Below are 26,249 nucleotides of genomic sequence, written 5' to 3' on the forward strand. Positions count from 1 at the left end.
TCCAGAAGCGAGTCGAGCCGGTCCGAGCACACAGAAACCCTAGGCCTCGCCTCCGTCTCCGCTATAAAAATCTCTCCTTTCTCTCGCTGCTTCTCCTAACGCAGCCTCGCTTCTTACCCGCCGCTCTCCCTTGTTCTCTCATCCCTCATGGCGGAGCGTGGTGCTGGAGATCGTGGCGGCTTTGGTCGTGGATTCGGGCGCGGCCGGGGTGATCGTGGTCGCGGCGATCGCGGCCGCGGGAGACGCGGAGGGCGGCGTGACGAGGAGGAGAAATGGGTGCCGGTCACCAAGCTCGGCCGCCTCGTCAAGGAGGGGAAAATAACCAGCCTCGAGCAGATTTACCTCCACTCGCTCCCCGTCAAGGAGCACCAGATCGTCGACACCCTCCTCGGCGGCCGCCTCAAGGACGAGGTTATGAAGATCATGCCCGTGCAGAAGCAGACTCGCGCCGGACAGCGCACCCGCTTCAAGGCCTTCGTTGTCGTCGGCGACAGCGACGGACACGTCGGTCTCGGCGTCAAGTGCGCCAAGGAGGTCGCTACTGCCATTCGTGGAGCCATCATTTTGGCCAAGCTCTCAGTCGTCCCCGTCAGGAGGGGATTCTGGGGGAACAAGATCGGGAAGCCCCACACTGTGCCCTGCAAGGTTACTGGAAAGTGCGGCTCTGTCACCGTCCGCCTGGTTCCGGCACCGAGAGGGGCAGGGATCGTGGCTGCCCGTGTGCCGAAGAAGGTTCTCCAGTTTGCTGGAATCGAGGACGTGTACACCTCATCCCGCGGTTCGACCAAGACTCTTGGAAACTTTGTGAAGGTCAGTGTTTCCTGCGATTTGTTAATTTTTTCAGTTCACGTGAGCAATTGTGGTGGAGTTGGGCGTAATACCTTTCACTTACCTTTTTGTGCATTCATAACGGCGTTTAGCATGAATATATGATTATCTTCTTCCGTTATTCCACCATATAAATTTGTCTCTTTTGAACTTTTTTTGGAACCGCTTCATTTCACTAATCATGCTATTGATTAACGTTGTAGTGATTATAGGTATGTTGCCGCCAAATAGTATATTGATGACGGCTGCGTCCAGATAATTGTTTATAGAATTAGAGGAGAGGTAGTTCAACAAAGTGGTGAGCTTGAAGGAGAGGAGAAACCTTAGTTGTTCCTTGTGGTTACATAGGATGTTGTGAGCAGTTAAAGTTTTCTAGGTTATCCTTTGGTCCAAGTTAATTAATAGACAACATGAATTGGATAATTTTAATGTGATAGATTGCTTTATTCATTTTTGGATTTTAGTTTTTTCCCTCTTATTATATGGTGTTGATGTCTATCATTATTTTGCCTTTCATCCTAATGTTTAATTTTTCATATCTGCCTGCCCTTTATTTTGATGACATTAAAATATTTTTCTTGATTGTTTGTAATCTGAATGAAAGTTTAACTTTTCTGTAAGACTAACCACCATTATACAATCTCTTAGAGAGAAGGATTCAATCAAAGACTTGTTATCATAAACTAAGATTTCTAAATCCTATGAAATGAAAAATTTTTGATTGGCACACTTCCATCACAATTGTTCTACTGGTTTTATGGACTAGAACTTGTATCTATTTTTTTCCAAGTTGGATACTTGAATATTGAGGGTTCTAATTTGAAAAATCCTTTTCACATGTTAGATTATTTTGATTGAATTTAGGGTTTTCTATCAATTCCCTCAGTTGACTTTTTGTTTTTGTGTAAGATGCTTGGTTAAATCTAGGATTTTGTATGAATTTCTCATCTTAATTTTCTTCTTGCGCTTGCCCAAATCAACTAGACTGCTAGGATGCTGTTGATTTTAATGGCAACAACAGATTATCATAATGTGGAACCACCTGTGTGTCTGATGGTTTTGCCTTCTTGTTGGATTGGTCTCCCCTCTTTTTGCTTGTTATTGGGTTATAAACAATAATCTGATTACGAACATGTTTAAAATTCCTTAACAGAAATTGCTGGTCGATCTGGCTTTCTAAGTGTATCTTTTTCATTTCATACTTTTGCTTTGGGTTATACTTTTGTGGCGATACATGGAATATCTTTCACACATCAACAACAGAGCTACATTTGCTTGCATTTCATACATCTTATTTCTTGCAGGCTACCTTTGATTGCCTCATGAAAACCTATGGGTTCTTGACGCCTGACTTGTGGTTGGACACTCGCTTCAGCAAATCTCCCTTCCAGGAATACACTGACTTGCTTGCTAAGCCTACCAAGGCAATTCTCATCGAAAGCACCGAGAGGATCGAAGCTTAGGACTTTACGGAGTCAATTCTCTCTCCCACCAGCCACCTTACTTTTGCACAAGTATGCTGAAATAGGACTTAAAGTACTTGGTTTTTGTTTCTGTTATCTGCTGAAATTTATGTTTTGCTTTAGTCTTTCTTCTTGCTGTGACAATTTCGCCGTTATGTTATGTGCTACTTCTTAACAATAATTCTTTAGTAGCTTTATAATTTCCTGCTGTTTATTGATTTGGAAATAAGCTGTACAAGCATATCAGTAAACCCTAGTTAGTTCTTGTGTCAAGCACATAGTCTAGGAATGACCTTCCCAATCCCTTTCCATTTGAAATTATTGCATGCACTAGTCACAGCCTCTCCACCTTCACCCACCAGGTCAATGTTCTGCAGCACAATGTGGCGACACCCGACATTGTTGCTGCAGTTAAATGTCATGGCTTCTCGCGAAGCGCTGGTTCCCTTGATGTTCTTGTAAAGTACATGGCTCACTTCCACTGCTGAATCCTGTGCTCAAAATAGAAGAGGTTAGTAGATGCTCTGAAAACCAAATGGATATTGCTTGTGTAGGTTACTCCACCTGTTCATGACAAGGAAGTTTGGAATCACAGTAGTTTTGGTTGATAATTATGGGATTCTCGACGTTGTGCATAGCGATGTTTTGGAATATGATGTTCTTCGCGTAGCCTCGCCCGCCCTATTTGTCAAGGGAAACTTGATGAGAATGTATAGTCTTAATGTTTTCTGTCGATCGAGATTGGCTTACTTGCCATGTCTTGATCCTGATACCATTTGTTGTGTTCTTCAATATGACATTGTTCACAGACACATTGGACACACTTTCCTTTGTGTGTTTAGCTCCCAAGCTGCCAATGCTGCTCAACACAATAATTAAGTTTAAATTAGATTAAATTCTGAAAAAAGTGTATAGATAGATAGATCCTCTAAGAGACCTGATTCCATGACCCGGACCGCATACGATGGTTTTGGCGACTATTCGCCGCGAACCGTTCACAATGGATATGCAATCGTCTCCTGCAGATCACACAACTCGAACAAAATAAGATGACAATTAGGCTTCCTTTTAGAGATTGATGGAATTACCTGTTCCGATGATGGTGTCTCTTATGATGATGTTGCTACTCTCGCCGATATGAATCCCGTCTGTGTTTGGACTTGATTCGGGTGCGAAGATCGACAGATTTGAAGCTTTGACATTCTTGCTTTTTTGAATGTTTAGATGGATTTGTTGGCTATCTTTCACCTTGAGATCCTTCAGCACCAAGTTCTTGCATGAATGGAAGAACAATGCCTATCCAATTTCCAAACACACATGCCAAAACTTAGATACTAGTCGATATAAACAGTTGTATGCTCGTTGGTAGTGTTCTTCTGCTTACCGAGGGCGCACTGACACAAGGCTGGATATCAAACAAGAATTAGTCAGTAACTTTGCCTCCTAAACCGAGTTCGAAAAAAGCAGTATTGAGATGAGGTTTCGGTTAGTCGATTACCAAGGACTCATTCGTTTTGCAAGACTTTTGCCACCATTTCTCGCCATTCCCATTGATCGTCCCTCCACCTCGAACCACTAGGTTTTTCAGGCGGTCGAACAATATCCAATATCCCATATTGTGGGTACTCCAATGAGAGGGCTCCGGAGAAGCTTCAAGCGTTCCCTCGATCTAGTCATGCACCGCAATCGATAAGCAAAACATAAATACGAATCGGTATCAGTTTAGCAAGGTTACCTTCACTGTGATATGGTTTTTGCAAGGACCACAGAATCTAATAGGCCTCAATCTGTATTTGTGATTAGGCACCAAAAGCACAGAGGCTGCTTTGGAAGAACATGCTTTGTTCCATGCCTCTTCGAATGCCTTTTGTTTTCCAAACAAACAAAAACAGCAACCAAAACTTCATCTTCATCTTTTTTAACAAAATAAGATTCATGAACTCAAGAATTCAAATTCACCTGGTTGTCATATGATCCATCATCTCCTCTGGCACCAAATTCCTCAACACTGAAAACTACTCGATCGGCTAAGTGAGCATGTGCTGCATGCTTTCGGAAGAAGAAGATGGAGAAGAAGAAGAAGAAGAAAGAAGATCGAAGTTTGCAGAGCCATCAGGGAATGGAAATGGAAGATGCAGAGAGAGGAATGAGATGGTGCACAAAAAACATGCATATCTTGATGAACTTATAATAATGAAATCTACAAAAAAAAAAAAATTAGGTGAGGAACAGAGAGGGATTGAATTTCACTCAATCCATTTGTTTGGCATCCTTCATCATCAACAGCATGGAGCTGAGAAGATTCAGGGAGATGAGGAAATGATGATGACTGAAAATTTTCAGAACAGTTTATTGATTTATTTTCCTTAACATTTAAAGAAGAACATCAAATGAGAGATTTTAGTTTGTATACGATGGATAAGCAAGCGACATAATAATGCCAAACTCTTAATCAAAAACACATAATAGAAACACAATTGCTTGCTTGTTGCCATTAATTAGGGATTTTGAGGTCACAAGTTTTCCCTTCCATTCTTCCCCATGCCAAAATTACTTGAAAGAGTTAGAGTAGGATGGATTTAGGTAGAAAAAGATGATAAACTAGATATGCATATCAATCTTTGATTAAGGAAGGAGATGGTGTGATGGAGTTTATTAATATTTAGGAAGGAAACATAAAATTTCCAATTGAGGCATTTCTTGTGTGATGGATCGAATAATTTTAGGGCATGTCTTGAGGGAATCAATCATATAGTTAGCAAAGTAACATAATATGTCATGGTTTGGTCCATTCTAAGATTCCAAATGCCTCATAGTCAATGACATAAAAATAATAAATTCTTTTTATAAATCAATGATATGATATTTTAGATGATAATTAATCAAAAGCAATGATTTCAATTAGATTTTATAAGTTATTGTCAAAATCTAGAGAACTAACAATTGAGCCAAAAAAAACACAAAAATCCTACACTTTAGGCCCCCCAATGACCATATATCGAATCTATCCCGTTGGTTGTTACTTACTGTTTTTTTTTTTGGATCAATATCAGTAATACAGTTCATCCAACGATAAACCTAACGTGAATAAGATATCTCAAGATCGACCCATTCGCATCAAAAACTAAAATTTCTAGAAGAACATGAACAAAAAAAAACACATTTTAATAGCGAAGACGCTTTCGACTACTCTACCGGCCACCCATGGACTCCAGTGCTGCTCAAGTCATCCATGGCGATGGATAACTTCGAAGAGGAATCGATGGCCGCGAGATTAAGGACGTGGACGGCCATGATGCTTGAATTGCAAGTCGCATTAATATTAGCTGTTGGAGACGATCCAGCGCCAGAGCATAAATATTAATACCATATAATACAAAATATTTCAAAAAATAAATTTTATTTTGACATTTATTAGTATATTAAGAATAATTCATAAGCGAATTAAAATATATCAAATATTATATATATTTAATCAATTTTAATTAAATTGATAAAGATATTTTGATAAATCTAAATATTACTTTTAGAAATTATATTTATTTTATAAATTTTTATGAAATGCACGGTAGACGATGTTATTGTAAAATGTGATTATAAATTCGGAGAAATAATTCATTTACTAGATTAAAGAAAATGCAATAAAAAAAAACATTCATACAAACACACGCAAGAATAATGATGATAAAGACTGTTTATTGCTTCTACCTATAGTTTATGAGAAATCGAAGGAAATCAAAGTTAATATATGTCATACAGACAGATCAATGATTATCCAAAAACTGAAAACTAGATTTAAGAGTAAGTCCAATAAACTTTATGAATGCCCAATCCAAATTTAACTGCCAGAAAACAAAATTAAGCATAACATTTGAAAGCATTTAACCATTAGGCTGTTGCAATCAGACTGGGCGAATCAATTATAGCTCTGACGGTGAAAAGAATGAGCAGAAGGATGATCACCAAGTCACTGCTTGCCTTTTTATATGGTATCAAAATCCTACAGCAACGACTGGATGTCGATCTCCATGAAAGAACACGGATCAGGGATACCGAATTTCTTCAAAACCTGCAAATATCATGTCCCAATTGCATTGATAGAATGTATGTTTATAGGTGTATGCATATAAATTAACCACAATAAATTGGAAAGAAATTGATTTATAAACAATAGCAAGCCAATCTAGTGATTGCAAAGACAATCAATCATAAGTACATGTATAATATAGACACTAATACAGCTGATAACATTCGGTTATTAGTGTCACCTTCTCAGACATATGGTATCCCCAACCCAAAGCAAAGGATGTCTGCTTTTTTTTATGAAGCAACTAGTTTTCATAAACATATCGCGAAATGTAAACAATAAATATTTACTATTTATTGGCTATGAATTCCAATGTGTTCCTCAGGTACTAAAATATAGATGAGCAGCAAAACCAAAATTCAAAAGAGAGGAGAAATACACTGTCATTTCAGCGCACATGTCATCGTCGTGTTTGAAAATTTTCGAAGGGCTTTTTATCTTAATTTTCTCTTTGGGAATCTTTTTCACAAGTGCTAGGGCACTGATAGCATCGGTAAAGGTTGTCTTTAAACAAGTGAAGCTTACGAAATCAGATCTTTAATCTAGGGGCTTTGGTAATATAGGAATACATTAAATGAATTGCATGCAACATAATTCTGATACTGCAATCTAAGCTAAGTATGGCTTTGAGAACACAAATCATACAAAATTAGGAACAGATTAAAATTAGAGGAATAATTTAGTATGTGAAACCAGGTAAATGAAATTGCTAATTTAAATATTACATATATAGAAGTTAAAATGGTATAAAGTTTTGCATGCAGCATTCTATATAGTACCTCGGGATGAACAATTCCAAAGTTCCCAATTTGTTTCCCGTTAAATATGATGCCGCATTGTCTATTAGGAAAATATTCCGGCTCCTGCATTGACAAGGTAAAGTGGATGAGTAGGAATCAATCCAAGTTGTGACTAGAAATGAAAATACAGGGCCCTTACATCTGAAGGCTTAAGATAATTATCAGGGACTTTAATGTGAGGTGCTCTTACAACTTTCATTATTCTTTCCACCAATCCCAAAATTTCCTGCACAATGAATTTACCACGATTGGGATGTCTTCTTTTTCAAAGAAACTATCACCTAAACTAGGAAATCTAACTTAATAAGGTCACTGAAGAAACCAACGGACAAACTAATGGAAAAGCCAACAAAAATTTAGCCGAAAATAAAAGAGGAATGCAACATATAGAGGAGGATTTGACAATGTGTACTGTGGTTTCAGAAAAAACATACCTCAAATCCTGAGGAAACATTACAATATAATGCCGCAAGTCGACGATTGTTTGATGCACCAACATCCCGATCACCATCCAACACAACAACATCACCAACTTCAAATATCTAATTACAGGGATTATGTGAAAAGGCTGGAAGTATATTTCAGACCAAAAGATGCCAAGTTCAATCAAACATAAAACATAGATATAATTTTTTCCTCCCAAATGTTCTGGAGCAAGCAAACTAAATGTTTGCAAAGAATAAAATAACTTTTCCTCTTTAAGAAGTGATAACGGCAAGATTCTGGACAAAAAGGTTGTTTGAGCAATGCCACAAACTAAAATACGCCCCACAAAATCTGAACTCAAAAAACTGAAAAGTAGTTAGATTTAGGATGGGATCAGTTGAAAATTTTCCATTATGAAACTGAAGAAATCTAGCCAATTTTACTAGACAGAATCAAGCCAGCTAATCATGTCTAAATCAGCCATCATGAATCAACAAACGGAATTCATCTACATTATCATGGTTCTGGCATCTTTATTCTAATATGCTCTTTTTCAGATGCAAATGAAAATTCTAAATGATCAGGCATTTATAGGTTATAAAAACTACAATGAGCACCAAAATTATACCCGTAGGATTTCAGTTTTTTTTATCAGCAATTAGTTATCAATATCATCAATTTACTGTTTAAACAACATAGAAATTCCTGGATTTACAAGTCAATAGAGAATACTCAAGATAGAACAAGAGAGAAACCTGTTTAGCAATCCAAAATATTATGTACCTTTATAGGTCTGGGGTGGTCAATATTGTGCTTTAGGGTTTTCAATAAGCATGACATCAGACTGGTTCTAACCACCTGTCACAAAGTTCCATACAAACATGAAATTCAGTTCTCAAAGCAGAACATAAAAAGTAATAGCTTAAAACATATGAAGGTAAACCATAGGCAAACAACTTTTTGACATAAAGAGAGAGAAAGGAGGGGAAGAGGTGTCAAATGAACATAATATCCATGAACAAGCACTCCACAAGTGGCTCAATAAGAGCTCATTTAAATTTGTTTGGAACAAGTAATAAAAATAAATAAAGACGCTTGAAAATGCTTGAGAACATGACCTTAATTGGTAACCATATGAAATGATAGTGTAAGACATCAATCATGTGAATAAATGTGTATTGTTGTTCCATCGGTTAACACCTAATCTAGAACAAAAACGTACTCCTTTAAGCTGATTAGTAATATCACTTTAGATGGAACAAATTCTGCAAACAACCAATCATTTTCCTTATATTTTTCCTGTTGATAAAATTAGCATTGGTACATTGATGGTATCAAATAACATAAGCCTAAAATCAAGGACTAGAATTTAGGGAAAGTTAACAACAGAGAGAAATTCTTGAAAATACATTAAATAATAAAGAACTCAAGTCTCAAGTCTTATATGGCTACGTCACAAACTCACAATATATGATTAGCTAAATCAAACAACTATATATAGTTTTCTTATATTTGAGACAAAAATCAAACCATTTGATATGTGATTAGTTAAGATGGATGAAAATGAAGTTCCATGTAGAATATTAGATAACTTGAATGTATTATTCAACAAGGGGCTGTTGATGAAGATATAATTAATAAGATCAAGAGCGGAAAATCTAACCAAAGAGGAGATTTTGGAGTCTTGTGTGTTGTCATGTACACCTTAGGCTAAGAGGAAGTTAGATAGGATTGTGGGGTACATCCTGCCACACTTCATGGATGATTATGTTGGGAAATTCAAAAACAACTCAAAAAAAATATCAATATAGCAAAGTGCTAAGATGGACGCATGGAGTTACCAGAAAGGATAATATAAAAGCTAACTCAGAACAATTGTTTAGCTCCAATATATGACAAAATGAGAAAAAAAATAGATTATCATGTTCAAAGACAATTAATAGAATATATAATAAGACAAATTTTATGAAATACAGTTGAAGTGAGGAGTAGAAAAAAAATAATGGAAATCTTAGTTATTTGATAAAAAAAGATTTAGTTGATGTCAATATTACTAGTGATATAGGTTTGCCTGGAAGAGTTCAATAGAGGAGTAAGATCTATGAAGTCAACATCAAATAGTTGAACCCTTGGGTTCAACATTGCTTGGTCATGATAGAAGAGTTTGAATCTAATGAACAAACTAAAAGATGAATATTCAGGAATAAAACACAAGCTAGTCAAAAGTATAAATGAAACCTCAAAGTCAGCAGAACGAGGATTTGCTATGATAACAGCTTTATCTCCATCATCCTTTCGCCTTAGCATTGAAAAATTCTCTTCATGTGAGCATAAAACCCATGTTAAGACTTCCATGTAACCTGCCCTTGCAACCTACAGAAGATGGAATTTTTATGAAATACTAGGTGTTATGAAAGTAAAGCCTCCCAAGCAAGAGGCCTAGAGCAACAAACTTCGCAATTTCCTAAAATTCAATGTCCAACAAGTAAAACTAGTCAACACAGAATAAATGAAGGAATAGCTACTGGCACAGGAATAAAAAAAAATACAATGATTAAATGAAGTAGATCGTATGAAAGACCATTTGGGCACTATTGACTCTAAGGACAACAAAATAGTGACTGAGAAAACAGATGCAGTTAGTCAGTTAAAGGCAAAATACAGAGATTCATATTTTATATCTTTAGTTGTATTATAGAAGAAAAGCTCCATCACAAAAACCTCATCCTAGTTGAGGCCCAGCTAATTTTTTCCACAGATCATAACAGTTTTTGCTTTTCTAGGATCATACTGTTCAGGAAATATTATGTTGAGTTATTAGTTATTACTTTTCTCAAATCAACATAAATACTTATTTGATCTTTTTTCAGTACGTAATTAATATTATTTAATTTATGTTGCTTATCAATATAATAAATAAATAAATAAATTCCAGATGACATTACAAATTAATACCATCTAGATAAAAATAATTTATACATAAAAATAAAATTATTGTAGTATTTTTCACTTTATGTTTTTTAATGTAATAATACTTATTTGCATGTTGGCTAGTTTATTTAAAACCTAGACGCTCACAATGGAATAACATAGAGTTGAGGAAAATTTTCTAAAAACACATGAAATTACAATGCAAAATGCAAGCATTCCTCATTGATAAGCAAGAAAGAGAACAATAAATATCTTTTCGATTGTTATGAATAGATGTCTGCTTATCAAATAAATCAGTTTTGTTATTTGTATTAACGAACACTAGCCAAAATGTAATTCATGAAACCAGAAGCAAAATACATGCATGCTATATGTCGTCTCAAATTTGACAGTAACTATAAACAGGCAATCAAACCTGTAGGTGGTTGCAAGAGAGGAAGAGGCCGGGCCTGATATGAATTTTCATAAGCAAGCCTGAAGGTGGTTGCAAGAGAGGAACAGGCCAGGCCCGTTATGCATTTCAATAAGCAACCTTGAACAACTCAGTAAAACTAATGACCAAGCTAGACTCTTAAGCTCAGCTCAGCTTGGCTCATTCACAGCCCTCAAACCAATGACGAGGGTTAGTGTGGCCTTCCAGAGTTCCATGGAGGCAAAGATAAGGGGGAAATCGATCAAGATATAGGTCGGTATAGAGTGCCAGTATTCAAAAATCATGTGCATATTAGTCTTCTTATATCTTGAATTCCCTCATCCACCCTCATCTGCACAAAATTGGGTGAACAGAATACTGGCCAAATCCTATTTTGCAGAAACCACTCCAGTGCCCGTCCATTTTTTGGATTGAGTAAACGAAGGAAAGAATCCATTTGAGAGCCCAATCCCTCCGCTTCCATCCAAATAAATGCTTTCAATATTAAGTTGTATACCACATAGCACAAAAAGGATTTGTATTGCCAACGAATACAATTCATACGCCCTTCATGTAAATCTGTGAAGCATACAACATGATTTTAAAAGGCAGTCTTCAACATCCTCCTGCTTCACCTACAGGTTGTGTGGTCTGTTGATTCAAAAGGCAGGCTGGGCAAGCCGCCTATGCAGCCTATCTGGCAGCCCAATTCAGTTGCACCCAGCTTGGTTCACTTGGAAAATGACAAACAGTTTGATCAGAGGGATGAGTTCAAGTTACAGATACTATTAAACCTAAATTGCAAAGTATCTCCCTAAGTTGAGTGTATGACACTAATTATCTTTTTCATATTTTGACATTGTAGTATGATGGCACTAATTATGAATTTGCTATGTGTTTTTTGCAATGTCAGTTTCTGATTAAGAAATGTATATTGTATTATGATCTTTGTTCAATTAACTGCAATATAAAATAAGATAATTTTTTTTATTGTCGTTATATATTTAGTGATTTATAGTATGTGTTCTTGCTACGTGATATATAATTAAGAATATAAGCTTGAGTGCCTAAACAGATTTTAATAATGTCTTACCAACTGCCTACCGCATAGAACCACTTTTTAATACCTTAGCAAGCAATAACAAAAACCATGGAAGTCTATCTCATACAACGAGGTTTTAATTGTAGACAGCCACTTTTGGCATCGCATGTTGAGCATGACGACAGAGAAATATTTGACCAATAATTGAATGTAAATAAAGAAGAGAAAACAATTAGTTCAGCTACAATCCAATAAGAGCTAGATTCCAATAGAAATAAAGGTCACAAACAGCATCAAAAGTAAATTAGTTATCCAAGCATTCAAGAGAACAAACAAAACAATTATATGCGACCTTTCTACCTCAGCTCTGACTTTATCAGAAAAGCGGTTCAAAGGTTGTCTCCCTCCAGTAGTCATGCATTTAGGCTTTGATTTTGGGATGTTGTTGTATCCATATGCGATAGCTACATCCTTTAAGAACAAGAAAACAAAATTTGTGAATTCAAAGTAAAAGAAAATTCAGATATATTTTGCCCGCAAACTATTTAATGGATGATAAAGTAATAAGAGATTGGTTATGAACCCCACTTCCATCACATCACGGGCATGCAGAATGTCACTACGAGTGGGAGGTACAGAAACAACAATATTAAAATCTCCAGTGGCCAATGATGAATGAGCTGCTTCCAGTTGCATTTTGTTTAATAAGGCAACAACCTGTCAAATTTAAACATTCACACTTGTGCATCTTTAGAAAGATCTCAAGTACAAGAACATGCAAGCAGAAGGATAACATGTCATAACTACTAGGAAACCTCACATCTTTATGTTTAATTTAAAAATCTTCTCATAGGAGTTCGTTTACAGCAGATAATAGTAGGAAAAAAGAAGGATTAAGGCAACTAATCTAAGTGCCCAAATAACAAGAAACTGAAAGAAAAGATTCACTGAGCATAAATCCTGAAAAATAATACAAAATGCCTGACTAATGCATCGCAATTGGAGAATTTGTTATATAGCTTAGAATACAGGAAAATAAAACTTCAAATATCGCAAATTACTGCCAGCCACTAATTTTTAGTATACAACCAAATAATGTTATTTAAAGTTTAAACAATTTTACAATTTTAGACAAATATCGAAAGCCAAAAAAGTTAAAATAGACAACTTAGATGTGAGGATATATGTTGCATGCATCTTTTCCTTGGAATGGAACTTGAACTACTGAGTTTAAAGGAATATCAGTATCACTTACAAATTTAAATCCATGGCTAAACTCCTGGCAAATCAATAGATACAAATAGAAAATAACCAAATAAATGTTCTTGCTTGAATTAGAAAACATTAAATCAACTGTCTGCAGGGAAAGAGCATGCACTGGCGTCTTAAAAGACATGAAATGTTACTGGTCTTATTCATAATAACAGTGATAAACTAGTTCTAGTCTGCAAGACCTAATCATGGTATCAACTCAGAAAGCATTTGCATATACAAGATTAAATTGCTTCAAGTCCTCAACAAAATGACTAACCAACACTAGAAAACATTTAGCTCAAGCAGAATCAATATCAATACCTCAGAAACATCAAGAGAGATGCCAATTGGATCAATTATCTCAGATAAAGGAACCTCCATCCTAGTAACTGAAAGATCAGGACAGATCATAGATTTCCCATCAGAATAAACTACCTCAACTGGTTCCACCTCAAATTTCTTTTCACAATATTCCGAGAACATAGTCACCTGTACAAGTAAAGGAAGTGACACCCATTAGAACACAATGAGTAAAAAGCATGAGCTAGCATTTAGTAGGATCCAAAGCATTTGTTTGCCTACCATTGTATTCAAAACAATCTTAGCTTTTGTCAAATCAGTGGCAGTACATTCAATGAACACATTTCTTGTCCTTAGGTTGATTGCTGAATGCGCACCATTAATAATTGGTGGAAGTGAGAGAACAGTTCTGCAGAAAACAAGATGCATCGATAAGAAAGTTGTCAGCTGATTCTAGAAGAAAGAGAATACCAAAATTTATTATTTTTGTCATTCTAGAATTCTACACCACCAAAGGAACATAAAGGATAGTACAGAAGTATAAAGTGCGTTGGGGAATAATCCTAATCAATCATTTGACAAATTAGCCAAGTAATTGTCAGGTTGTAAAAGAATAATGTGGGCACCAAAATGAATGTCTTTACCTATTGCTGTCATAGATCACTGGGTACACAGGAGAGTCCTCAATTATGTGCAAGAACTTCTTAAGCTTCATATCTGACTGCGAAATTGTATAGAATGGTGATAGTGAAAACAATAAAGTTCGTGGATTTAGAAATTTACATATTCAAAAAACAGAGCATACAAACGAAGTAAATTGCTAACATATAAGATAACAACAGAAACAAGATAATCTATTTCAAAACAATTAGGAAGTAGCTACATTAATCAACTACTGAGGTAGAAAAGGAGCTTCTAAAAGCAGCAAGAAGTTTTGCATCAATCAATATATTGAACTTGAAGAAATGATCAAGAGAAACTTACTTTGTAATATTCCAACAGGTCATCAGCCCTGAAATTTTTCACCTAAAATTTGGCAAAGAAAATAAGAGTTAAATAAAAAAAATATGTGGCACAATAATTTAACACAACAAATTGCTATGGAAAGCAGACTCCATGCTACTAAAAAAAATGTTAAACTATTGATTGCAAAGTTCTCCAATCTATAAAGTTATCTGATTCTTACTATTAGTCACAAATCAGCTTATTCCCTGTAATCAAGATCAATTCTGAGTTTCTGACTTGATCTTCATGAAGTAGGATTAAGTTGGAAATGATTGGTTTCGGGTAGCTTGGAGATAGTACAGTTATGAAAAGCTTAGGGAGAGTGGAAGATCATTCAAGCTAGTTATAACCTAAGTGTCAAAAACCAAAGAGGCAAAGAAAGTGTGGATCAGCTAAGAGAGAATAATTTGACCAAAGAAATCAAGCCTAAGAGGCAGATTAGAACAAATAGAGAAACAACACAGACTAGAACCAGAGTCAGGACTCTATTATGTTGCCAAACATTTTTCTTTGCATATCAATAATACACTAAAAGAAGAAAAATAGACATATCCAAGAAAATATTTACAAACATCATCCTGATAGCTTAAAAAGCTGGTATAACAGCTTTTGCACAGTGCTATAAAACTTCTCTTTGACAGCAAGAGCAAATGCTGTGGATAATCGTGATTTTATAACCATATATATCCTAAAAAAATTAGGCTGAAAATATTCATAGGATTATGATTCCATAACTTATGAGATATGACAACGTAGCTAATTTTCATAAAAATTTATTTGGAATTTTTTTAGAAAAGTATAGATTTTTATTAGAGAAGTATGGTATTTTATAAAAAAAATAAGTCGTATTATCAATTTATAAATATTGGGCAAGTTTTGAGTTACTACAATTTTCAATTTCCAACATCCTATCAGAGACATCATTTTTCTTTTAGAACGTCCCTTTCTTACTTCTCAAACTCCTGTCCTTTTTCCTCTCTACCACCATCATATCAGCTACACCTAAATATTAATCAAGCTACTTTTTCTTCATTTCATTGATTTCTCTATTTCAAGCTTCCACCTCTCATCATACTAATCAAGCCACTTTTTTTCAATTTTTAGTTTATTTATTGTTTTCTTCTCTTCTTTCTGTTGCCGCAAAAGTATCTACCTCTTCTTTCTTTCTTTCTGTAGCTTCTTCTCTTTTACCATAACGCACGTTGCAACCTCTTCTTCGTCACAAATTGCAGATCCTTTGCCTGCACCACTGCCAGAGTCATCCTCACACAGGTCGGCAGCTACCCGAGAGGCGACATCGGGTACAGCGCCCATGGCAGCAGCTCCTCGCTGCCAAGGTCTAGGAGTCACCCCCTTTCCCTACAAATTCAGCAACTCCACCTTGCAGATCTAGCTTCGCTTCAGCCTCGCCTTGCTGAGACACCACAGCACCCTCCAGTGTCACATGCAACACTGAGTTCTGCCATCTCTTGCAACAGCAATCGCACAGCCGAGATCTGCCCCGAACTCAAGGAGGACCACTCTTCTCCCGCGACAAGGAGCTCCACCTCTACTATGGTTTCTGCCATATTAGGTTTTAATTCATTAGTTGCAATTTTTAATGCCCCTTTCATTGATACAATAGATGATTTGGGTTTTAATTCCTCTAATAAAATAGATGATTTTTCAAATATTAGTTCAAGAAACCTCATCTCTCACTCGTTCTTCGAATATATCAATTGCTTCACCTTCAATCTCCTTCTTAAGCTTACCCTAGCCTAGAGTCTTTATTAGTAATATAGGGATTTTATTAGAAAAGTTTATTATGAAGAATAAGTCATATCATCAATCTATAAAAAGGGGTTAGAATCTGATGTATTGGAAGAGTGAGTTAATAAAATTTTTAATGTCCATCAAGAATAATAGTGAAAATAAAATGATGTGCTTAAATGTCAAACTGGTACTAATGGAATCACACAGAAATCTGACACTTACTTCCAAGTAACTCTATTTTAACAGCATTTGCTACTACACTGTCCCCCTAAATGTTGGTGCACAAATGATGCAAATGAAAAGAGCAACAAAAAGCTTTTGTATAGCAAGGCCAGGTAGGATTACGTGTGTAACATTTTGCAGCATCCCTAAGATGTTTGCTAATGTTTATATGATGAAAATCTGATGAAGTTGGGACTTGTAACACAAGTGGATACTCATACCACCATATATTAGATTTGAAAATTGGGTTAATTGATGCCTAAAGCATTTGGCATTCACAAAGTTCAATGTGAAATAGTGGTACTTTAAGTTAATTAATTTCTAACAATTTGCAAATGTAGCACATCAGAGAAATGTTTAAGCATAAAAAAATGAAGAACCTAAGTTGATCTTGCAAAAACAAATCGAGCAACATATTTAGCATCACAGCTATGAAGTGGAGGACAATAAAAAAACATTGAAGAAGTACCTGCTTTAAAGGCACAAAATTAATCTCTTGAGGAGGTAATGCCTGAAAAATGAAAAAGAGAACGAAAAAATTGTAAGAATACTGGAAATACTCATTATGATAGAAGAACAATAGCAGAGCACTAAAAGCTCCATTGACTAATTTTGTGTGAACAATAAAGAAAGGACACGTTATTAACGATGGCATGTTAAGCAATACAAGGAAGCACTGCCTACTACCTAGAATCTGAATGGAAAAGCATTCGCTATAATCATGTAACAGTGCAATATAATATACGAAGTAAACTTTGAAAATGTATAATATCACTAAGGAATTCAATATCTTCAGCATAATTTGTGTTGGTTCTGTCCGTTATCTAGTAATAATGCTGGATGGATTCATTCAAGATTATTAACAGCAGCAGAAAAAGGTCCAAAATTAGAAAGGATTGACACTGACTTATCATAAAGCAAGGTGCACATATTACCTCATAGGAAAAAGGACCCTGTATTGTATCCAAATCATGTGTCCCAATAGCAACTAAGGTTCTTCGCCTGGTGTTGGAAGAAGGATAAGTGTTGGCAATGATTCAGAAGCAAGAACTAGGCAGGAGAAATCAGGCAAGATTTGAAACATATAACATACCTACATATATTTTGGTGTAGTTTATCTTGCAGCTCAATGAAGCTGTTGTATCTTACTTCATCAAAGGTTATTCCTCTTAGAATGGCACAAACAACAAAAGGCCGGATCAATGAGGTCTATTAAATAAGAGAACAGTGTTACAAACTTTGTTCTACTCACACAAAATAAAGAAAAAGGATATGAGGATAAAATTTTTGACAAGCCAATATTTTTGGTGCAACAACTAAGACAAGAAAACCTGAGAAGCTAGTCTCAATGATTTTAATCACCTCGGGTTTGACATGCATTTTGAGTATTGATTTAGATGATACATCAGAGACTGTGTACAAAGGGTTTGCTTCCTTTTCAATGAAAATTCTGAGAGCTCGAGCAATTCCTTCAAGACAGAGCAAATCATATCTGCAGTTGAATTACCACATAGGGAAAGTAAGGTATAAAACCAACATTACAACCATCATCAAATGAACTACAAAAGTATACTGCATTCTTATTCCTTATTGAAAATGCATGTATGTGGATAACAGATAAAGGCTAGAAACTCTAGCCTAAATACTATGCATAATGTGATCCAATTAGAAAACAGAAATCGTCACTGGATGATGAAGTTCTATACTCACCATGTATCAATAAAATGCAGCAACAGTAAAAAGACAACAATGTTAATCATCTCTGCATGTCAAATAGATTCTGAATAAAATAAACAACTAATGCAACGATTTCGCTTTGTACCTCAATAACACAAGTTGACTAGACAGAATCTTAATTAAGATTTAGAGAACTACTAGAAAGATTCGAATTTTACCTATTGGCTGCGACCTCGATCTTATAAATGACTTCCTCGTCCTCGTCACCAGCTTCTGCTCCTTCTTCATCAAGATGTTTCTCTTTCCGGATAATCGCTTTCTCCGTAGTCTTCACAGAAAGGGGACAGATAAAAAGACTCGATTAAAATAAAGTCGACGAATACTATGAAACAGTAAAATAAAATCAAATCTTCGATAACTCACTACGTCATCAAGCTCGATGCCAAATTTGAAGCATAGTTCCTCGAACTCCTCCTGCGCTGCGATCGTCACAAACAAAACATAAGCAGCAACACAGGCGACGAGAAAGCAGGAGACAAGGAGAATCGAATGGGAGTTACTATATGTTTCGCCGAGGGCAGCAAAAAGGCGGTCCCTCCCGACGCTCACCGTCGGCATCGGCTGCAGAGCAACAATAAAAACGGCTGTCTAAGGGTTCCGTAAACTACCAAGACAAATCGAACGCTCTCGCCACCGCTCGGCGACGGCGACGAACTCGCCGGCGAGAGATGGGAAGCGGTAGATGCGGCTTAATGGGTTAGGGTTTAGAAAGCGTTAGCGAACACGATGACCATTGACTTCTCGTTAGCTCATTTAATTTTCCCACGTCATTTTAATTTTCCACGTCATTTATCAATTTATTTTAATTTTTCAAAATTCGAAGTGTTCTATCTTGTTATTTGTTTCTTAAATTATTTTCCAGTTTAAAAGAAAAATGTTCAACGTATTCTCATCCAAATTGAAATAAGTTGACCATGTAACTTTTTGCCCCATAAACAAAGTCGAGTCATATCGAAGTTTCTTTAAGATCCGATTGATATCGGGTGATGGATCGATTTCTTATGGACTTTGGATAGTAATATTCTTTTTCATTGTGATCAATTATAATTTTTTAATTTACCTTTTCATATGTAAAGATGACCATGTGAAACTGTTGGAATGACGAATTTACTTTTTTATAGAAAAATTAGATAGGTCATCGCAACTAAATCGAGCGAGGGTCAAGTCATCTCTTATTAGGTCAGCAATTGATCGGGTCTGTGCCAGTCAAGTTGCCTCTTGATGGGATAAACCAAGAATCGTCCATTGTTGATCTAAAACAAGTAAACAACTGTTCCATATAATTGCTATAATAAATTAATTTTTTTAATTATAAATAAAAACATGTATTAATTTTTTAAAAATATAGAATAAAAATATTTAATATTCAATACATTCAAAAAGAAACATACTATTAAAAATGATATTTTCATTTGTTTAAAAAAAAATTTATTATTTATTATATTATTATTAATTTTTTCAAATAACTCTCAAAACCATATAATCTATTAAAAATTCTTCTTCTATTTTGTTATAACTCTTCTTCCCAATAAAAAAAATTATTTTTTAAATTTCATAATTATTTAATTATTTCTAATTTAAAAACATTATTTTTAAAATTTCATAATTATTTAATTGTAATTATTTCTAATTTAAAAATCACAATACAAAATCAATAATAATTATAACATCAATAATTCTTGCAACTGAATTATTTTTTCAAAATTCTTAACAAACAATTTTTAGCTTAAAAATTCAATATGAAAAAAATTATAAATATTATCGTTCGATATTATCACAGTTAAATATTTTACATAATTTTAAAATTATCTAATTTTACTTTAAAATAGCACAATTTCAAAACGACCAATCTAATGGATATAATTCTCATTCAAAAAAAAATAAAGATAGCACAGTCTCATTGACTCAATCCCAAGATAGGATCAAGTTTCGGAAAACTTCCCACCGACCATTATAGGTAAATCGGGAAGCGCATACAACCAATCCAATGCCCAGCATCAATTTGATTATGTTCCCCATTTAAAATGGAATTCTTATAAATACGTGTAGCTGGGGATCGAACCCGGATCCCTGGATCACAACTCGGATGTCCTACCGTTACTATTGTTGTGGATGTAATTCTCATTCAAGATAGCGCGCAAAGATAGCATGTAAATTGATTAATCAAGTTAGGATCAAGTTTCAAAACTTTTAAAATCATAATTAAATTGAGCGAGCAAAATTTCTAATAATCGACAACCTGAGCAACCAAACCAAGGAAGTAGAATCGAATTGAAAAATTCTTTGCAAAATAGAGTTGGATCAGAATAAAATGATCACACGGTAGTTTTACCCAAATTATTACTAGAAACTCGAAGGGAGACGGCAGTCATGACCAAGATTGGTTGGAAATCTTCTTAGAAATTGAATATACACAATCTACGACTTAAACTTTAGAAAATTGCTGACTAAATTGTAAAAATGGAAGAATAACAACTCGTGCACAACCTGCACGAATTAGGATTCGTTTTTTACACATTGTGATCAATTACAGTTTCTCGATTTATCTCATCACAAATGATCGTAGGACTGATCGTATGGAACTGTTAAAATGGTGAATTCCATCTTTACGTAGAATATGATTCGTTTTTCATCATTTATTGCTCAAATATTTCGATCATCAAAATAAATTGAGAAGCAATAAATTCAATGTTAAAATTTTTTCACTGCCTAAGTGAAATTTAAACCATCTGTCACTATCCCACCGTGGTCCCGTGGACAAACCAACAAATCAATTGAACTTTGACTGGAATGAATAATTGAAACCGTACGGTGAAACAACTGCCAGTCAACCTTCCTCTGCTCCAAACAAATCACAGGACGGCCATAAACTTTCCTTTCGAGTTAACTCAACAAGCACACACAGCTTATTCCCGAGCTTCTCTGAGAAAGCTTCTATTTTTCCTCCTGTGCATTTGTTCTTCCGCTACGTACGTGCAAAGAGATGCTGCAGCTGTTTCTGGCGGTTGCGTTTGCGGCGGTGCCGCTGACGCTGTCCCTGCCGCCGGTGAGGAACCTTAGCTCATTCATGGAGGTCGTCGAGCTGCTGGTCCAGGAGGCCGCCGGGTTCTCGCTGCAGTGGTACCTAGCTTTCCGGCGCGGCGCGCGGAGGATCGTGGCGCTCGTCGCTTTTGCCTTGGGGTAGTTTTGCTCGGCATTTTAACAAGCGAATGGTGGTCGTCTTGTAGATCGAGCTTCTTGCTCTGTGTGAAGAAAAATTGGAGGTCTGTGAGTGATTAAGATTGAATTTTACGGTCTGGTTTTTATGGTGAATAATGATCGTATCGCTTGCTTCAAAGAATCCGGATGTGTGTTTGTTTAGACTGAAGATTTAGGCAGAAAACACTTATTTTTTAGAAAATATTAAAATAATATCTTAATACTCAAAATACTCTTTATTAAAAAAAAGCAATTCATCATCTCAACCATCGACTCCACGATAAAGAGATAAATTGATAAATAATAATAATAATAATAATAACAAATAAAAAGCAAACTCAAAAAAGACAAATGACAAGTCAACGGAGGACAACCAAGTCAAACCATAGGGACACTTCACAGTCTTTTCCTTTAGTTATCACGTAGTCACGCAATCTGCAGGCGAGCGGGATTGGCGGCGATCGCCGACGAGCGCGGCCGAGGCTGAGGAACAGGTGGTTGAAGGAGTATGGAAGCAGCGGCACAGCGGCCACCGTCATTGTCGAGGCCGAGGAAGAACGGGTCGGCAAGGAGCTCAGAGGCAGAAGGGCGAGCCGGAGGTTTAGCAAGGCACCGCTCGATGAAGACCCTGACTTGGGGATCTTTGACCTTGTTCAAGGATTGTGGCCGCACGCCGGCCGTCACTTTCCGAAAGATCTTGGCGACGCTGTCGCACTCGCTGTAGGGGATCTCGCGCGTCACCATCTCCAGAACGCACATCCCGAAGGAGTAGATGTCCACCAGCTCGGTGTACTCCTCCTCGTACAGCTCCGGCGCCATGAACTCCGGCGTGCCTAGGATCGAGTGCGCCGTGTGGCTCTTCCCAACGATCGCCGCGAGGCCGAGATCACCTATCTTCACCTGTGAGCGAACGGAGATAAGCGTTATTGTGGAAAAGATTACAAACAGAAACACCAGGAATATCGATCAAAATTGAGGATATTAGAAGTGGATATGATATTTGGGTCAGAGGATCGAACCTGGCCAGTGTTGCCATTGATGAACACGTTGGAGCAGTTGAGGTCTCGGTGGATAATGCACGGTTCGTGGTTGTGAAGGTACTCGAGGCCTTTCAGTATCTGGAGCGACCACTTCTTGACGGCTTTGATCGAGACATGGCGGTGCAGCTTCCTATAATCGCGGAGGTTGCCGGAGGTGCAGAACTCGGTGATGAAATTGAGCGTGTTGCTCTCGCCGTCCGTCCACGCTTTGTGCAAAGAGATGATGTTCTCGTGCCGCAGAGATCGCAGTAGCCGCACCTCGGCAAAAAGCCGGTCCATCATCGGCAGATCTTCGGTGAATCTCCGCAGACGCACCTGGTTCCAAGCCACTTCGATTCCCTCCTCTTGATCGAAGCCACGGTACACCTGCTTCACGGAGCCTGAGCCAAGCAAGTCGTCGTATCGCCCGAATCGCCCGGTGGGATCGATCTCCACGAACGGCTCTGCATCCTTGTCCGCCGGATCAGCTCGAACCAACGGCATCCTCGAACAAAAAATTGCACTGAAACGTGAAAAAATCGCTCTCAAATCTCCGGAAAACCCTAAATCCAACAACGCCATAAACCTAGCACAAATCGGTACCTGAAAGGCTGAAAGTAACGGGATCGCGATCAAAACTCAGGGATCAGATGAAGACGAAAACGAAGCAGATCACGAGGAAGTAGGAGGTTCTCGATTCCTTGAGATACAGATTCGTCGAGGCCATATAAATCGCGATCAGCAGCCTGCAAAAATCCCTAAAACCCAATTAGCAAGATCAAAGCTACACATTCAGGATCCAAACCCTAGAGCGCGATCCACGCGCTGAATTCAACCGGCAAGAAAAGAAGGAGATTCCCATGCTTACCTATCAGAACAGAATCCAGCGCGTAGCGACGGAGAATGATCGGAGCGGCGGCGGAGGGATTGAAGGGGGAGGCGAGCGCACACACGTAAATGAAGAGTAACACAGGGCGGTCGGTGGCGGAACGAGACGAGGCCAAACTATGGCGGAGGCATATATTTATAGGGCACGGGTCAAGGCGCCAAATTGACCAAGTTTTCTTCCGAAATATTCTAAACGGTTTTAAAATTAGTTTATTTCGCGCATAAATTAGGATAATTCAATTATATTGTTTTAATGTTTTATTGGTAATACTAAATAATCTGCATTAAAATTAAACAGAATTTTAAACGGAATGCCCACAAAACAAACTCAAAATCCCAACATTATTTTTAAAATTAAAATTAAATAAAACTAATTTAATAATATATTCCTTATCTTTTTTGAGATAGTAAAGAGTCGATTAAATTTAGAACAGAAATATAAATATTATGTCTTTAAAGTTGAGTTAAATATTAAGATTTTAATTAATATCCTTTAGATTTGTAGATTTATTATTAATTGTTTTTTAATTCCCTTCTAATTTAATTTGGGTTTGCTATCGGATTCCCTAGTTGGATCCGAATATTTGATCCGACAGGAGGTCGTTTTCTGGTCGTCGTTCGGCGTCTCACTCACTGTTATCGCTAGGGTTTCGACGGCGCCTGAGCTTGGGTTTGTTTAGTGCATCAGCGGGATGGCGTCCTCCGCCTTCATGCAGATTTCCATGGCCATTTCTTCGAGATCGTCCGATTTCTTAGGCAGCCATTCTTTCACCGACAACAACAGGTTCAGGTGCATTGATCTGTCCATTGATAGCAAGGTTGCAATTACCTTTTTTCGTGTTTGATTTATGGCATTGTCGTAGGTCCCGTAAAGTGTCTCTTCATGGCAGAAAACTTGGAGTGTGCAGGTGTGTGTCAGCTCAGTCTGCGGAAGAGACTGGTAACATATGTTTTTTTTTTTTTCTGTTTGTTCATATACTCTGCGGCCCTTCTTGGCTTCGGATCTTTATTTGACTTTTTGCCTGGTTGACAAATAGATCGTCCCTCAGCCTTGCTGGCTGTATTCTCGACGGCTGAAGAGTCGGTTTGAATATCATGTCCACTGTCAGTTTTTTGTTGCTAGTAATGGGTTGCCGTTCACTCCTCTTTAGCTCTGTAATCTTGAGCAATTCTCGCCTCCACACTTGTGTTTTATGGTACAAATATTTTAACTGTTAATAATGATTATTTTTTTTAGCTGAACCAAAATGTATCTGAAATTTTGTAGAATTCGAATATATAGAGAAGGCAAGAAACAGAGGCCAATGGATCCGTTCAATTTGGATGGATAGAAGATGCATACAATATAGATGTCAGGAAAAATATGTTGCAACTTTAAATATCCTATTAAGTTGAGCTTTCTAAACAAGGAAACCAAATCCTTACCTCCAGACAACTTGAAGTAGGAATTTACATAATTCAACTGACCCCAATTTCTTTTCTTAACCTTATTAATCACATTTCATTCATCCTAAAAGATTAGTTAGAAATTTACAAAGGAACAGAAAGTTGGTCTGGCTTGTTCTTGTAAACTAACCTCTTGGAGAGGTTCATAGATATATTTTGTCTTGGCAACCTAGATTATTGCACTATTTATACCAATTCTTGCTTAACAAAACCAAGATTTGTAGTTGGTGGTAAATATGCAACCTGGTCACCTGGTTCTTCCAAATTTCCACTGTTTTATCTCCCATTTTGTTTTTTATTCCTGTTACAAGATTGTAATAAGATAGTTATTGTTCAGTTTTCTGTAGTCATATGTTAAGCTTAACTACACTAAATTGGGAAGACATTGAATCATATTTCTTAGACAATATTTTTGCAGATTTTGTTTAATATTTTTCTAGATTCTTGATGGTTAATTTAGAATTCTCAAACTTTTCTTTTGTATTTCTAATTTATTTCTCCATCTTCGAACATGTATCTAATTAGATATATGAGTTAATTTTTTAAAAATTTATTACTTTATAAACTCTTTGCTTCTGCATATACATGCTATATATATATATATATATATATATATCCTCCTTGATAGTCTGTTTTCTCTACTAAGACAGGTTTACTAAGACAAGATGCAAGATTACTTGTAAAACATTCGGATAATGATTATTTACACATTCAGCAAACTAAAAACATAAACATTGTTATGAAGCTTACAAGACGAAGGTTACAAGAAATTCAAATATGGCTAAACTTCAAGCAGGTTATCTGTTCCCAGAGGTTAGTTTCCCTTTTAATGTCTTTTTAAAGAGCTGTTCTTGCTCTCAAACACTCATTGTTCTTATTTTTAATTATCTAGCATGGAGTTTCAACCACTACAAATCTTTCCACATAGTTTTCCGATTTAGTTAGCCATGATTTTACTCTCAGTAGTTAGTCTGTTTGCATTGCCATTGACTTTTATGCGAGGTCAATAGCCATTTAGGTTCAACCTCTTACCACTCAACTCAATCAAAGTTGGCTTACGTTTGTAAAATCTAAGCATAGGATAAATGTGATTTTTATTTTCTTTCTATGTTAAAATTTATAATGCCGAGTCAAAATTGTGGGAACACCAAAGCATAGCCAGAGACCCAAAGTTATGGAAATTCTAAGTTTATATCCATGTCAAGATTGTAGTACTTTTGAGGATCTTGAAAGTATATTTGATTTTCATATGTTGTTACTAGATTCAACCAAAAAATGCAGGATATAATATCTATTACTTACCACATCTTTGGGCATAGCCATCTATTCTGTTTTCTGGATGGCAATGTGACATATGACAGCTGTGTTTGATGTTCTGGTTGAACAAATGTTGCTAAAATTTGGTTATGTGCATAACATTGTCACATTTATAACCTTTA

At 36.5% G+C, this 26,249-nt stretch overlaps 5 protein-coding genes across 6 annotated transcripts; 2 read left to right on the forward strand and 3 right to left on the reverse strand.

The window, feature by feature from the left end:
- Window positions 1-85: 85 nt before the first annotated feature.
- On the forward strand, window positions 86-2,491 carry LOC141835487 (uncharacterized). The gene is made up of 2 exons (XM_074722907.1): window positions 86-810; window positions 2,133-2,491. Exons 1-2 carry the CDS (start codon window positions 148-150, stop codon window positions 2,289-2,291), a joined length of 822 nt encoding a protein of 273 aa, XP_074579008.1. The 5' UTR covers window positions 86-147; the 3' UTR covers window positions 2,292-2,491.
- Window positions 2,492-2,560: 69 nt separating this feature from the next.
- Window positions 2,561-5,585, reverse strand: LOC141835593 (polygalacturonase-like). The gene is made up of 10 exons (XM_074722982.1): window positions 5,487-5,585; window positions 4,251-4,340; window positions 4,027-4,155; window positions 3,790-3,960; window positions 3,676-3,696; window positions 3,380-3,587; window positions 3,229-3,310; window positions 3,042-3,150; window positions 2,856-2,972; window positions 2,561-2,782 (listed from the first exon to the last, which is right to left on the reverse strand). Exons 1-10 carry the CDS (start codon window positions 5,583-5,585, stop codon window positions 2,561-2,563), a joined length of 1,248 nt encoding a protein of 415 aa, XP_074579083.1.
- Window positions 5,586-6,062: 477 nt separating this feature from the next.
- On the reverse strand, window positions 6,063-18,964 carry LOC141835923 (phenylalanine--tRNA ligase beta subunit, cytoplasmic-like). 2 transcript variants are annotated; one of them, XM_074723327.1, is made up of 19 exons: window positions 18,760-18,964; window positions 18,623-18,678; window positions 18,418-18,527; window positions 17,885-18,014; window positions 17,616-17,731; window positions 17,458-17,524; window positions 16,992-17,033; window positions 14,528-14,569; window positions 14,188-14,264; window positions 13,826-13,952; window positions 13,565-13,732; window positions 12,578-12,706; window positions 12,350-12,460; window positions 9,843-9,977; window positions 8,388-8,462; window positions 7,613-7,720; window positions 7,318-7,404; window positions 7,158-7,241; window positions 6,063-6,360 (listed from the first exon to the last, which is right to left on the reverse strand). In XM_074723327.1, the coding sequence occupies exons 1-19, from the start codon at window positions 18,815-18,817 to the stop codon at window positions 6,292-6,294; spliced, it is 1,791 nt and encodes a 596-aa protein (XP_074579428.1). In that variant the 5' UTR covers window positions 18,818-18,964; the 3' UTR covers window positions 6,063-6,291. The 2 variants fall into 2 exon arrangements, with proteins under 2 accessions (XP_074579428.1, XP_074579429.1); XM_074723328.1 differs by lacking the exons at window positions 17,458-17,524; window positions 17,616-17,731 and having other exon boundaries at window positions 18,760-18,963.
- A 2,919-nt stretch (window positions 18,965-21,883) lies between these two features.
- Window positions 21,884-22,980, reverse strand: LOC141836715 (putative serine/threonine-protein kinase WNK11). Its single transcript, XM_074724230.1, has 2 exons — window positions 22,477-22,980; window positions 21,884-22,357 (listed from the first exon to the last, which is right to left on the reverse strand). Exons 1-2 carry the CDS (start codon window positions 22,978-22,980, stop codon window positions 21,884-21,886), a joined length of 978 nt encoding a protein of 325 aa, XP_074580331.1.
- A 1,043-nt stretch (window positions 22,981-24,023) lies between these two features.
- On the forward strand, window positions 24,024-25,738 carry LOC141835594 (LL-diaminopimelate aminotransferase, chloroplastic-like). Its single transcript, XM_074722983.1, has 4 exons — window positions 24,024-24,154; window positions 24,228-24,304; window positions 25,556-25,623; window positions 25,703-25,738. Exons 1-4 carry the CDS (start codon window positions 24,057-24,059, stop codon window positions 25,736-25,738), a joined length of 279 nt encoding a protein of 92 aa, XP_074579084.1. The 5' UTR covers window positions 24,024-24,056.
- Window positions 25,739-26,249: the final 511 nt, after the last annotated feature.

The sequence above is a fragment of the Curcuma longa genome, chromosome 10 (genome assembly GCF_044706935.1).
Source record: "Curcuma longa cultivar G26 ecotype Majalengka, Jawa Barat chromosome 10, ITB_CL_G26_1.1, whole genome shotgun sequence".
NCBI classification, from domain to species: domain Eukaryota; kingdom Viridiplantae; phylum Streptophyta; class Magnoliopsida; order Zingiberales; family Zingiberaceae; genus Curcuma; species Curcuma longa.

What these genes read in the sequence shown, in the direction of transcription:
- LOC141835923 (XM_074723327.1), bottom strand. Translation starts at nt 18,817, where the DNA reads ATGCCGACGGTGAGCGTCGGGAGGGACCGCCTTTTTGCTGCCCTCGGC. An exon ending in CTGATAAAGTCAGAGCTGAG is followed by an intron (nt 9,978 to 12,349) that starts GTAGAAAGGTCG and finishes CATCTTCTGTAG; the next exon opens with GTTGCAAGGGCAGGTTACAT. An exon ending in ATTATCTTAAGCCTTCAGAT is followed by an intron (nt 7,242 to 7,317) that starts GTAAGGGCCCTG and finishes TTGTCAATGCAG; the next exon opens with GAGCCGGAATATTTTCCTAA.
- LOC141835594 (XM_074722983.1), top strand. Translation starts at nt 24,057, where the DNA reads ATGGCGTCCTCCGCCTTCATGCAGATTTCCATGGCCATTTCTTCGAGA. An exon ending in ACCGACAACAACAGGTTCAG is followed by an intron (nt 24,155 to 24,227) that starts GTGCATTGATCT and finishes GCATTGTCGTAG; the next exon opens with GTCCCGTAAAGTGTCTCTTC. An exon ending in TCAGTCTGCGGAAGAGACTG is followed by an intron (nt 24,305 to 25,555) that starts GTAACATATGTT and finishes ATTGTTATGAAG; the next exon opens with CTTACAAGACGAAGGTTACA.
- LOC141836715 (XM_074724230.1), bottom strand. Translation starts at nt 22,980, where the DNA reads ATGCCGTTGGTTCGAGCTGATCCGGCGGACAAGGATGCAGAGCCGTTC. An exon ending in TCAATGGCAACACTGGCCAG is followed by an intron (nt 22,358 to 22,476) that starts GTTCGATCCTCT and finishes GTTCGCTCACAG; the next exon opens with GTGAAGATAGGTGATCTCGG.
- LOC141835593 (XM_074722982.1), bottom strand. Translation starts at nt 5,585, where the DNA reads ATGGCCGTCCACGTCCTTAATCTCGCGGCCATCGATTCCTCTTCGAAG. An exon ending in AAAACCATATCACAGTGAAG is followed by an intron (nt 3,961 to 4,026) that starts GTAACCTTGCTA and finishes GTGCATGACTAG; the next exon opens with ATCGAGGGAACGCTTGAAGC. An exon ending in TCAGGATCAAGACATGGCAA is followed by an intron (nt 2,973 to 3,041) that starts GTAAGCCAATCT and finishes CTTGACAAATAG; the next exon opens with GGCGGGCGAGGCTACGCGAA.
- LOC141835487 (XM_074722907.1), top strand. Translation starts at nt 148, where the DNA reads ATGGCGGAGCGTGGTGCTGGAGATCGTGGCGGCTTTGGTCGTGGATTC. An exon ending in CTCTTGGAAACTTTGTGAAG is followed by an intron (nt 811 to 2,132) that starts GTCAGTGTTTCC and finishes TATTTCTTGCAG; the next exon opens with GCTACCTTTGATTGCCTCAT.